Source organism: Vulpes lagopus, chromosome 2, assembly GCF_018345385.1.
Source record: "Vulpes lagopus strain Blue_001 chromosome 2, ASM1834538v1, whole genome shotgun sequence".
In the NCBI taxonomy this organism is placed as follows: Eukaryota; Metazoa; Chordata; class Mammalia; order Carnivora; family Canidae; genus Vulpes; species Vulpes lagopus.
The window spans coordinates 63,897,118-63,910,853 of record NC_054825.1 but is presented as its reverse complement, the minus strand read 5'-3'; the positions used below and the strand labels follow the sequence as shown (position 1 = coordinate 63,910,853).

The 13,736-nt window shown below is 44.8% G+C and overlaps 1 protein-coding gene across 2 annotated transcripts in view; it reads right to left on the bottom strand.

The window, feature by feature from the left end:
- MYO5C (myosin VC) overlaps positions 1 to 13,736 on the bottom strand; it is a 94,229-nt gene that overhangs the window by 62,163 nt on the left and 18,330 nt on the right. For both annotated transcript variants that reach the window (XM_041745482.1, XM_041745483.1), the window contains exons 5-9: positions 12,773 to 12,929; positions 10,851 to 10,994; positions 10,000 to 10,081; positions 8,533 to 8,640; positions 1,857 to 1,963 (exon numbers count right to left, since the gene is read on the bottom strand). In XM_041745482.1, the coding sequence (XP_041601416.1) occupies positions 1,857 to 1,963; positions 8,533 to 8,640; positions 10,000 to 10,081; positions 10,851 to 10,994; positions 12,773 to 12,929 (598 nt within the window). The remainder of the gene's footprint in view (positions 1 to 1,856; positions 1,964 to 8,532; positions 8,641 to 9,999; positions 10,082 to 10,850; positions 10,995 to 12,772; positions 12,930 to 13,736) is intronic.

The following is a 13,736-nucleotide window of genomic DNA, read 5'->3' as shown; positions in this document are numbered from 1 at the left end:
GAGAAGAACAAAGGCAGAAACCCGTTTCTTGGAGGTAATCGAGAAGGCACAGAGGGAGAACCACCACCACATGCACACCAGGCTCCTATCCAGGCCTACTGTCCCCCCTCCCAGAAACTCCCAGTCTCATGCCAACTGACCAACTGGGTGAGGGATGGACACGGGGCTGGGGGGGGGGGTAGTGGTGGTGGGGGGCGCTTAGTGTGAGTGCTTGAGGAGAGGGAGGAGGATTACTTCCTGGTCACAGGACAACAGGACTGAAGCACTGAGCCAAAGCCCACATCCTCCATCCACTCTGTTTGGTTCTTTCTCTTCCCTGAACTGCAGGTTCTAGAGAGCTGGAAAATGACCAGTGTACCAAATTATCTACCATTCCCACTGAATTTCCTTTGGGCACTGGAAAACAGGTATCATTATACTATGAACTGAACACTTCCTCCCAAAATTTATATGTTGAAGCCCTAACCTCCAACGTGATGGTGTTTGGAGTGGGGCCTTTGGGAGGTGATTAGGTCTAGATGATGCCATGAGGTAGGGCCCTCACAATGGGATTAATGCCTTTCTAAGGAGAGGAAGAGACCAGAGCTCTCTCTGTCCCTCTCTCTATTGCAAGGGCCCAGCAAGCAGGGGGATGTTTGCAAGCCAGGAAGAGAAACCTCACCAAGAGCTCAACCATGCTGTTCCCCTGATTTAGAACTTCCAGCCTCCAGGACTGTGAGAAAATAAAGTTCTGTTGTTGAAGCCACCCAGCCTTTGGTATTTTGTTATGGTCATGGGAGTTGACCATATATATATAGAGAGAGAGGGGGGGGGGGGATACATAAAGCTTGAAATGTCAGGTGATCTGGTATTCCTTAGAAGCATTTTTTACTATGTGTTATTTTCTTCTTTGCGTGGCTATTTATGAGAAGAACCAAACACATGCCCCTACTGAGGATTACTTTTCCATGATTCCATCAAAGAGACACACATATAAACTTAACCTGTGTTCATTAAATTAAAAAAAAAATCTGTCACAAATTTACATGGGAATATATTTCCAGAGAGACAGAGTCAGCACAATGGGTGCCTAATGTGGGCAAGTGTCAGGAGGTGGGAGGTGTCCTTTTTGCTCAAAATATTCAGTGTCCTGAGGGCCCTACATGACCTCACCCTCTCCTTGCCCCCACACATCTTCTGGCCTCATCTATCACCCTTTCTTTCACTCACTCCTCTTTGGCTAACCTGACATTTTTTTCTATTTGTTAAATAACACCTTCTGCTTGAGGGCCTCTGCACTTGCTATTCCCTCTATTTTGAATGTTTTCTCCCCACCCCAATACAGGCACAGTTCACCTTCTCATCATCAGGCCTCTGCCCATCGCCACTGTACCAGCAAGGCTTTCTCTGAATGCTCTACACAAAAGACACAGCCCCTCTGTTCCCCCGACTCCGCTTCATTTTCCTTTCTAATGGCCATCACCAGTGGCCAGAGCCCATAAGTGGTGCTCGTGTCTCCTCCTCTCCACCTCCTACCCCCAGATCATGAGCACCATGAAGCACTTCTTGTCTGGTTTTGTTCACTACTGTTTCTCCAGAGCTTGCAACAGGGCTTGGCACAAAGCAAGTACTTAGTAAAATTTACTCAATGAAAGAAAAACACAGAGAATGTATTTTCCCCTCCTCTACTGTTACAAGGGGAAGAATTTTTACTCTTACAAGCCAGCCACTTTACTCTTTGCTTCCTTGCTCCTGACAACTGGTCTCCCCAGAAGACCCGGTGGGCCTGGTGCTAAAATGCAGAAGCAGGGTAACCATGAGATGCCCTACGGGTGACCCTCTGAACACAGGAAGGTAAAAACAAGCCAGTGTCTTACGCTAACTGAGGACCTCTCGTTGCCCACCGCTGTGACCTGCACATTGCCCAGATGCAGGATGGCTGCCAGGATCTTAAAAACATCCATCTGAAAATCCTCCTTGAAACCTGAAAAAAAAAAAACATTTCCAGATTAGGATTACTGCATGTCTTCCCTTACTTAATCACTAGTAAGATAGCATCTGAATTCTTTCAGGACACTCTAGAACCGTCTGTGCCAAGACCAGGGACAGGAACGTGAAGCAGCCCCTGGAGAGAATCCGGTTCACCATCCTTGCCACTTTGACTTGTGATGACACAACATGTGGATTCGACAGCCCGCTAGGTTTCCCCTTTTGCCATCGCTGCTAGAAGTGCAGCGAGAGTGCAACACAAGAATTCATACCCACATCACCATCTCATGTCAGGTTCCTGAGAGAATCAGCTCTCGTTTATTCTATGTGATGTGCTTCCTTTATTTTCACTCTGGGTTTTCTGTTTTGTTTTATTTTTCTTGAATTCCTTGAATTCTAGTGGTGGGGTGCCAGATGGATTCCATCTGCCCCTGCAGCTCCGCATGCTGCTCTCTGCCCCAGGGGGGCTATACTGTCTGCATCAAGGCCATAGGCTCTCATGTCCTCTGGCCTCTGGGTGGGTGTGACCCATGAGGACCTCCTGCAGGAGAGCAGGATTGGGAGGAGAGAAGCACTAAAGAGGTTTCTCTCCCTGCAAAGTTGCTTCAGGTTGTCAGTGTTGCCAACTGACAGGTCACTGTTCCTGGTCTGGTGCTCACTTTCCTCAACCCTCCTTTCTGGCTCCAGCAATACCTCCATGCCCAAATGGTGAAAAGCAGCGAACAGCTCTGCTGCTGACCCTGGCTCCCTACTGCCCCTTATAGCTCCCCTAGACCTGCCCACATCTTTGTAGTTGGTGCTTTCATAGATAAACCCTCCTCCTTCTATCCTAATTTAAATGGCCCCTGTATTTCCCACTGGGACCCTGGCTGTTGCAGGTGGCATATAAATTATGAATATATAACATATTCAGTCACCATGGGGCATGGGCACATTTCCTGGAGCCAAAAATAAACTACACTAGCTACTAGGAAGGACTTTGTGTCTAAGACCCATAAATCACAATAGGGAACCTGCCAGTTGTGAGCTGGGCTTTGCTAGATCAGGACTGCAGAGCAGGAGTGTGGTGGGTGGGGCGAGGCACCGACTCTGCAGACACTGCAGAGCCTTGTGGAGTGTGGAGTGTGGAGATATCCTCGGAGGGTGGGGGAGGCTCCTTCATGTAGATGTCCCTGCTCCCTGGTCTGCGTGGGAAGGGCAGCTGTCACAGACACCTGTGATGCCCTCCCCCTTCCCCCAAGCAAAAAGCAGCAGGCCCTAAATGCTGAGGAAGAGCTGCCACAGCCACCCTCTGCTTCTCACTTGGGGACATCTGGATTCTTTCGGTAGCAGCTAGGTCAGGTTCTTAAATAATTTCAGAACCTAGAGAGTCTTATCTCCTTCAAAGATCAAATGAAATCAAACCAAAAATATATGGAAGACTCCAGCTCAGGCTGAGTCCAGGCACTTTCTGTCTTCCCATTTGGAGCTAACACCTCTATTTCAAGGACAGATGCCTCTAACAGAAATCAGCCCCCAGCTCCACCTACACCCCGACCCCCACCCCCTCCGTAGGCCACCAGCATGATAACTGGCAGGTAAGTGAGGAGGAAAAGCAATGAAAAACATGCCTTTTGGGAATCTTTGGTTCAGCATTCCTACTCACTACGTCATCGGCCTATAATTAAATCACTTAACTATACCATGCCTTCCAGAACCCACGAAAGTGAAATAACTCCAAAGCAATGATGTGAAAGAGAGAATTTAAGATCTTGGTGGAGGGGTGCTTGGGTGGTTCAGTGGGTTAAGCGTCTGCCTTCCGCTCAGGTCATGAACCAGGGTCCTGGGATTGAGCTCTGTGTTGGGGCGGGGAGGGCTGCTCAGTGGGGCGTCTGCTTTCCCTCTACCTCTACCCCTTTCCCTCTACCCCTTCCCTTTCCCTTCCCTCTACCCCTTCTTGTGCTCTTTCTCTCTCTCTCTCTCTGTCAAATAAATAAATAAAATCTTACAAAATAAAAATAAAAAGATCTTAGTGAAGTAATTCTCTTTAGTGAGACAAGGTCATGCAAAAGCACTGCTGGCCTGAGTTTGATTTCAATATGAAGTACAATGGTCAAGTACCTTGAGCTTGAGTTCCAGGCTAAGTGTGATTCCTTCCAGGGTGTTCTTTCTGTCAGAGATTAAATGGCCAGGCAAGGATCAGAGGGCAAATTAAATGAGAGTCAGCAGAACAAAGGAAAGGAGCTTTTGGTCAAAGTTATCCCCTTCTGCTTCCTCAGGGGGTAATTCCATGACTAGCTAAGGTGTCTTAGGGGCAGAACTGGAAGGGAAAGCAAATGGAACTCTGTACTCCAGTACTCTCCATGTATCATCTCATCTAATGCTTACAACAACCATATGAAGCAAGCTTCATTATGGTCCCCATTTTATGGAGGGGGAAACTAAGGCATAGAAGGGTTAGGTCACCCTGGGCATGTCATAGCTGAACAGTTTAATGCCAGCCACCACCACAATATGTGAAAAGACCCGTGAGGTTCATGAAGCCATCCGACCTTCACCCCCTTGTGCATAACATGGAGGCTCCCTGACAACCTCATGCCAAGCAAAGGAATCTGAGCAGACTCCAGAGGTCTATTTCCTGGGTATGTGGAGAAATGGGTTTGCATACTGAACCAGATGACCTTGCCGCTAATTTTTCTATCCTAGTTCCATAACAAACCACAGCAATGGACAGATCAACCAAGTACTTATCTAGCAATTAGATTTTTAAAAAGGGTGATCTGTCCAAATATGCTATAAGTGTACCTAATTCAAGTTAGGCGGTCTCCCCTAGAGATCCAGCTAAGAAAGAGAACACTGAGATACAAACGAGAGAACACGGCCAGCAGGGCAGGCAGTACAGCACATTCTCACATTGTTAGGGGAAGCACTATTGTTTAGAACTTTCCGACGTGAAGACAATGTTCTGTATTTGTGCTGTCCAATATGGGGGCTATTTTGTCACATGTGCTTATGAGCACTGATTTTTTAAGGCTATTTCACTTTAATTAAAATGAAATGCAGTCACTTGTGGCTGTGTTGTATGGCACAGGTTTAAAGACCATGAAAACCACACACAGAATGAGGTCATTGGCTGTGGAGATCACAGGGTGATGGCAATCTCAAAGTCACAGTGAGGTCACCCGGGTTCCTCTCCACGACAATAAATGGACCTCTGCAGTCTACTCAAATTTCTTGGCCTGGCATGCATCACCGGGGGACTTCCATGTTGAGACACACAAGGGCGAAGCTAAGATGGCTTCATGACGTCCATCCGTGAAACTTCACATATTGTAAGAAAATTCTAAGGAATCCATCAACTACTCTCACTCTATCATCAAGATACAGGGCAGTCAATGTTTTTTGTCAGGCTTTGGAGGCTGTACAGTCTATATCACAATTACTCAGCCCTGCCACCACCAATGCATGAAAACAGCCATAGACCATACTTAAACAAATGAGTGTCTATGTTCCAATAAAACTTTATTTACAAAAACAGGCAGCAATCTGCTGACCTCTGGTCTAGGACAATTTTTAGTGATTCATGCAGTGAAGTCATGTTTTCATTAAATATATACTGATCTTTCATATTGATACAGCATGTCATAGCTCATAAACCAGTTTATTATTTTTTTAAATTTATTTATTTGAGGAGAGAGCGTTTGCATACATGCGTGGGGAGGGGGCCGAGGGAGAGGGAGGGGGAATCCTCAAACAGACTCTCCACTGAGCAGGGAGCCTGATGCCTGGCTCAATCCCAGGACCGTGAGATCATGACCTGAGCTGAGATCAAGAGTCTACTGTCCAATCAACTGAGCCACCCAGGCGCCCCCATAAACCACTGTAGACATTATCTCATAATCCTCACCATATGCCTAATAGCTTGGCATGGGGGCTACTCTCCAAAGAGGCCCCCAGTGTACCACCCTCCCAGGGTTCATGCTCTGTGCAGTCCATTGGGTTATGTATGAGTCTGAGCTTTTGACCATTAGCACATGGCAGTAGTGATGCTGCCTGACTTCTGAGGCTGGTTCATAAAAAGTCTGACAGATTCCTCCAGAGCCTACTGTAGCTGGCTCTGGGAGAAGCCAGCCACAACATGGCACAACTGAGACCAGTGTTCTGCGAGGAAGTCCGTGTGGAGAGAGATGCCCGCCCAGCCCCCAGTACTTCTAACCATATCAGCCTATGTGAGAAAGAAGCCTACAGAGAATGGGGCTCCTACCACAGAGGCAGTAGATTGTTTTACTCTACCTCCCCATAAGGCTTTGGAAAGCTTTGTCAAAACATCTAGGCCAGGTGTGCAAGGCTGGGCCAGGTGAGGCGAGCTAGGTGCCAGGGGCTGACCCTGAGATGAACACCTGAATGCCTCCTTCAAGTTCATATCCCGATTGTCTCTCCTGCCTCATCCTCATCCTGGCCCGGCTGGTGTGGACATTTGTGCAAATGATCTAATTTGTATAAGACGGTGCAAAAAATTGTGCTGATGATTTCCAGAGATTAGGAAAGGCTTCATCGAGAAGGGGATGGTTTTGCTCAAAGGACGGTTAGGGCTTGGACAATAGGAAATAGAGACCAAGCGCAGGCAGTTATACTTAGCAAGCTCCTGCTACGTGCTCAGCCTGGTACCAGGGGCTTTCCACACACATTTCCTTACCAGTTATTATGAGAGCCCTGTGGGTAAGGAATATGGCCATTCTATAGATTGGGAAACTGAGTCTCAGAAAGGGCAATCTCCGTAGAGTTCTGCCAATTAGGTTTTGAATCACTCCCAAAGCTTACTCTTTTTCTCTTATATCATTTTGGCATGAGGTGAAACACTATAGAGGCAGGGGAGAGTGGCAGAAGTGTAGGGATGGGCAGGAGGACAGGGCATGTGGATGAAGGTTCCCCTGGGGCCTTTCAGAGCTAGGTTGCTTGATCCCACCTCATACACATCCCTCTCATTAGAGCACATTATAGAAAGATAAAATTATGACTTTAACTATTTTAGGAAAATTTTAATCAGTACCAAAAGTGTTTACCTTATTATTATAAACTGTTTAAATCATCCTTCTCTTTAAAGTGGTTTAGAAGGGAGGGGGGTCACCTGGGTGGCTCAGTTAAGCATCTGACTCTTGATCTCAGCTCAGATCTTGATCTCAGAGGCATGAGTTCAGGCCTTCCACTTCCACTAGGTGTGGAGCCTAATAAGAGAAAAAGAAGGAGGAGGAGGAGAGGGAGGGGAGGGGGAGAGAGGAGGAGGAGAAGAAAAGAAGAAGAGGAGGAGGAGGAGGAGCGATTTGGAAGGGGCAGAATCAGATGGTAATTCTGCCTGGGAAACCAACTGGCTTTCATTCTCAATTATCCAAATGTTTCATCCTCAATTGTCCAGAGGAGTAATCTTGCCTATTACTCTGATATATTTAACTTCAAATTCTTCCTCTTTTTTATTTAAATATAGTCACCCAAGCCACAACAATGAAAACAACTGGGTGAAATAAGTATTTTTTATAAGATGTAAAAATAATCTGTGGTCTCACACTGATTGGAAGCTTTGACTAACAGTTATGAGTCAAGGTCTGTACTGATACACTATGGGAAAGTGGATAATAATTTTTATCAATGCCATTTGGTAGACACTTCCCAAACGTGAGCTCCATGTGAGAAAAGCAAGGTGGAAAAAGACCAAGCAATCCAAGATTTTGTTTTCTATATAAAAAATGTTGTAAGAGGGGTGCCCAGTTGTTTAAGCAGCTGACTCTTAATTTTGGCTCAGGTCATGATCTCAGGCCATGGGGTCGTCCCATATCAGGCTCTGTGCTCAGTGGGCAATCTCCTTGGGGTTCTCCCCTTCTCCCTCTGCTCCTCCCCACCATTTATGCTCCCTTGAGATCTCTCTTTCTCTGTCTTCCCATACCCCTCCCACACACAAAAAGTGAAACTCATCCATTTCCCTATTATAAAAAGGGGGAAATGCCAGTGTCTACCTCATAAAGTGCTTGTAAATTAAACAAGCTAATACAGGTAGTGAAGTGCTTAGGATGGTCCCTGGTACATGGTAAGTTCCATGTAAGTGTCTGCTATTTTATCAGGCCAACTAGGGTCAACAGGACCCTCCTGGGCTGATTCACCAGTCTTCTCCAAAGTCGGCCCAGAGGAGCTTGAAAGCACCCACAAGGCTGACAGCCCATGTTTGTCACTGCAAACCAGTGAGCCTGAAGGCAAAGGAGTTAATTTCTAGATTTTTTAAGGAAAAAGTATAGTCTTGACCCCTTAGCCTCAAATATATTCTGATTGGCACATCCTAAGACTAGAGTTTATTAGGAGTCTTTATAACACACACATGTTGGGCATCCCTGCCTTTCACTCTTTTTTTAAAAAAATATTTAATTTATTTACTTATGAGAGAGAGAGAGAGAGCAAACGTGAGATAGAGGACATGAATGATGCAGGATCATGACCTGAGCCAAAGGCAGATGCTTAACTGACTGAGCCACCCAGGTGCCCCCTACCCTTTTTTAAAGAGAAAATGGACACATCCTTGCACAGGATATTTCTACTTACCCAGCAGTGTGAAGGTCTTCTGGGTCTCTACCATGCCTGCTCTGTCATTCACACCCTCAATGACAGTACTGCCTCCCATTCTTGTGTAATTAAATTCTTCTGCACTCCCTGAAATCAAAAGATTGTTATGTCTGTGACACAGAAATTTGTACATACATGTTTATCAGAAGCAAAACAGGAAGCTCACATGGAATACACCACAGTAAGCACTTGACACACATTATTCCCTTTCTTCCTTAGAATTCTGTTACAGACACAGAAGCCAAGGCCCAAAGTTGTGAAGTGTCTTGCTCAAGGCCCCAAAGCTGATGTAGGGCAAGAATTTAGACACAGGCCTGTCTGACTGCAAAGCTCATAGGTTTTGTTCCCATATCTATTTTGCACAGCTTGGCTGAGGTTTACTGACCACAGAGTAAACTGTACCTAGTTAAGATGTATAATTTGGTGAGTTTTGATAAATGTATGCCCTAATGAAATTATCACCACAAGCAAGAGAATAACGATTATGCACACCTAAGATTTGAATAATAAGTTAGAAAGTTCTTCCAAATTCACTATTCACATTCTGGTTGGTAGACAGGCATGGTTGTTATCTTTATACGAAATCTGAAGAAATTTAGACTCTTCACAAGTGCAAGCAACTTCTCCAAGATTGCAGGGTATTCATTCAACTCCAACACGCTGGATAATTCTACCAACACAGCACAAGCAATCAAGAGAGGAGAGCTGTGACAGCACAGGAATCAAGCTGTTTGCACTAAAGGACAAATAATTCTGTCCCTATAGTATGGGGAGTAGTTAGAACTATAAATAATAATGACCTTGAGTCATCAAGGAAGCTCAAATTATGATAGAGGTACTCTGTCTCAGAAGACAGGGAAATATGTCATACATATTAGAAAACATACATCCAAGGAAGTTCAGATAAAAGTTGAAGGATTTACAGCACCGAATCCCAGTGGTCGGGAGGCCTTATTCAGGTGGTTCTAGCTAGATGACCACCATCATCCATGAGCTTTGAAAAAAAAAAATCCTAGAGTTGAAGGGTCTCTTCTCCTGGAATCACTCTGCCCCTCATTCTATCTCCTTAGTTAGGTGCATCAATTCCACCCCCAAAACCCAAGTATCTGTCTTTGGACAGAATATTTTTAAAGTGATATTACTATAAGAAGAAATCAGGGATCCCTGGATGGCTCAGTGGTTTAGCACCTGCCTTAGGGCCAGGGGAGTGATCCTGGAGATCCTGGAGTCCCAGGATTGAGTCCCACATCGGGCTCCCTGCATGGAGCCTGCTTCTCCCTCTGCCTGTGTCTCTGCCTCTCTCTCTCTCTCTCTCTCTCTCTCAGTCTGCATCTCTCATGAATAAATAAATAAAATATTTTTTAAAAAAAGAAGAAGAAGAAATCAACCTAGCATTTAAGCCCCTAGATAGAAGAGAGACATTTCCATACATTACACACCACATACCCAATTTAAGATGTTTAAATTCCGACTGCTGTGCAGATGCACAAAGCTGATAAAAAATGTGGTAATTTCGTTCATTTTCCGACTGTAAAATAAAGAAAAGTCCTGAAGTTACACCAGCCCTTTACAAGTAAAAATATGAGGTTTTTAATGGAAGGGTCTTAAGTGCCTAACCTGGCTGACAATTCTACTCCCACAGACACTGACACTTACCTGGGTTTCTTCTCTGGTCAACAACACTGTGACCCAATCTGTTCCCCTTAGGCTGGCTCAAGGTTACCTCCCAAATAAGGACCCAAGAGAAAATGTTATTAAATGAAAACATTCTGTGAAATGAGAAATAATGTAATTTGTATTAGTTGAAAACTTTAAGAAACTCCCTGCAGTACAAGGCTTAGTCTTACTCTCTTGGGCCAAAACTTTGAGAATTGTCTCTACTTTACTGACAGAAGAGCCCTTCTCTTTAACTCCCCACCACTAGCTGTAAGCCCATTCCCTTCCTGGTAGGAAAGCCAGTCTAACAGCTTTGTCTGTTTCAAGGACTGTTTGTGTTCTAGAAAGACAGACTTAAAAAAAAAAAAAAAAAAAAAAAGGACAGATTTGATTGTTAAAACTCTAAGTATCTTTTAAGTATCTGAAATTAAAAGTCATAATTCATCTCACTCCACTGATACTGCATCTGTCAATTTTTTGTTTTTAAGAAACAGAAAGAAATAAGCCAAAATGCAAATGAAAGACAGAAAACTCTTCTTTGTCACAGAGCAACACAGGTTGTCTAATGACTATGTAAATGTAAACAGTACTTTAAAAGTTGGGGAAACAGAAATTTAACTATTATTTTTTTTTATCCTTACTTGAAAGACGACTCTGGATTTCTCCAGCAGGTAAGTTCTCATGTTGGCTCCTATAATTTGGTTTCTCTCATCAAAACTGATTTCTGTGTATTTCCCAAACCGACTACTGTTGTCATTGCGGGTCGTCTTGGCATTTCCGACAGCCTACAAAACACAGGCTTCTCGATAGCATTTAAGAAGATTTTTGCATCAACACTATTGGAGCAGTTTCAATAAAATCCAATCCTGTATGCTGGGGAAAGGTCTGACTGGCGGAGGGAGGTTAGGGAGGTGAGGAGGGCAGTCCAAAACTCGCAGGGGACATGGCACATCCTCAGCCTGCCATTCAAAGTTCTCTTCTGTCTTGCTGGGAGACACTGGGCAGGATTAGAAAAAGCACCAGTTCTGATGTTTCATGGCCTCAGGTTCCTTTTCTGCTATCTGTATAACGCTAGAAAAGCTATTTCATCTTTCCAAGCATCTTTCTTTATGTGTAATATGGGAATTATATGCAACTCGCAGAGTTGGGAGGATTACCTAAGATAATATAAAGTGCCTCAACACATCCATGCCCTGAATATCATAGATGCTCAATTAAAAGAACACATCCTTCATCCAAACTCCATTTCTATCCTTCTCTCTTACTACTTCCCTACTCAGACCTTCTGCTTAGCCAAAAAACTGCCCTCTCCCATAATTTCCATACGCTGGGCATAATTTTTGCTTTTTACTTCTACTCTTAAATTCTGTCTCTCCTCTACTCATCCCCTCCCCACTCCTGAGCACTTTCCATCTGGAAACACCCTTCTCATGCACACAAATTACACTTCCTGCCCAGCTCATCATGCTTTCTGACAACACATATGTACCGAGTCCCTGCTATGAGCCACGTGCTTGGGTGGCAAAGGTGAACCCAGTGGACATGGTCCTGCCTTTATGGAGCTTACAATCTAGTGGGTGAGACCAACCCTAAACAAATAACCACATAAATTTATCCACTGGGCAGTGCCTCGAGACTTTTCTACTGCTATCTCAGATTGTGATTTATTGTTTCCATTAACTTTAAAGTATGTTTATGTTGGAGGAGTCTTGAGACTTGGAGACTGGGTCGTATTCTTTTCCATCACTTCCTGTATTATCTGGCACAGCAGCTCAAACAAAACAGATGGCCTGATAAATATTCATTGATGATTTTGATTTGAGAAAACAGAGAGAGGAGGTCTAGGAATCTAATGGTCTTAATTTTTTGCTAGGCTTCCAAAGAAATCTAAGTCAATCCTTTCCCCATTTTGCAAAGCAGTCAGAGTTGGCCTGTGGGCACCCCCTGAGCCCTTCAGATGCCCCTACCTCCTTGAGGGCTGTCTCCTACTCATCTCCTACTCCAGAGTGCTATCATGGCTGGCCTCACCCACACCGCTGACCTCATGAACGTTGTGCTAATGGATCAGCTCTCAGGGAGTGGAGAGGGAAGAGCCTTGATATGTGGCATTTACCAATCTGTAAGGTGTAAACATTCCCTCCATGATTAATGTCAAACTACCAAAGGTTTAACAGGCAGCTTGCAAAAAAATTCCTGAATATTTAATGATTGGCTCATGAAAGTTGGTGCACTTGGCTAGAAAATGCCACTGGTCTCAGTGAACCACTTGTCAGTGGTTGAAGAGATTTCCTTTGGGATAGAAACACAGACAGGGAACTCCTGAAGTCTGCTGTCTAGCCCAGCAGATTGAGGAGAGAGCCTTGTCAGCAGCAGTCTCTACCCCAAGCTCCTTCAAATCCCAGCAGAGAACAGGCTTTCTGGCTCTTTCCTGCCCTCACTTCCATGATCTTTAAAGGGAAGTGACTCCAGTTAGGGGAGATAACACATACACAAATCCACCCACCTCTCCATCATCACACACTGTTGCCGGTGACCCTGCTTCCCACCCCCGCCAGGTACATACCTCAGTTATGGGGTTCGATGCCAGAACCTTGTCCTCCACATGAGTGTTACTGCTGGACTTGCTGACGGTGGCAAAGTACCTCATGGCGTAGCGAGCAGACACTGTCTTTCCAGCACCTGACTCCCCACTTACAATTATTGACTGATTTTTATTGTTTCTAAAGCAAATAAAAGAGTTTTTAAAATGCTTATTTCTTCCTATCAAGAAGGCAATATGTATTCAGGAAGAAAAATTCAGACAAGCTGAAAGAAGACAAACTTTGTTTCATTACTCTAAGGTAACTCTTTTTTTAACATTCCAGTGAATGTCCTCCTAGTTTTTTTTCCTAAGTAATCAAGCTGAACACACCACTCCGTTTCCTGCTCTGTCCCCCATGTTAATGGTCCCCAAGACTTCTCCTAGGCTGGTGATCTGCTCGGTAGGAGGACTCACAGGACTCAGCACATAGTCACACTCATGGCTAAGATTTATTATTTCAAAAGATACAAAGTGAATTTGCCAAGGGGAAAGGCAGAGCCGGGCAAAGCCAGAGGAAGCTGGGCATAAACACTTAATTCCTCCAGCATCTCCTGACAACATACAGGAAGTGCTGTCTACTGGGGGCGGGGAGGGGGGGCAGTTCTTCAGAGTTTCGGTGCCCAGGGTTTTCACTGGGGCCGGGTCGTGTAGGCATCCTCTGCTGAGCACATAACAAAATTCTCGATGCTCAGAAGGAAATCAGGTGCTCAGCATGAACTACATCATTTACACAATTTAGGTACAGTGAGTCACTCTCACCAGCTAGGCAGGGTAGGAAACTTCCTAAAACCCAGTTCCCAGAGGCTAGCCCTGCACCATCCTTGTAAGCAGGTCTCTAAAGATAGGTGTCGCGGGCCGAGGCCAGTTCCTCTCTGTATCCCCACATAAACATAAAACATCTTAAAGACATTATTTGGAGAGCAATTATTGAAAATATGCTTGGGAA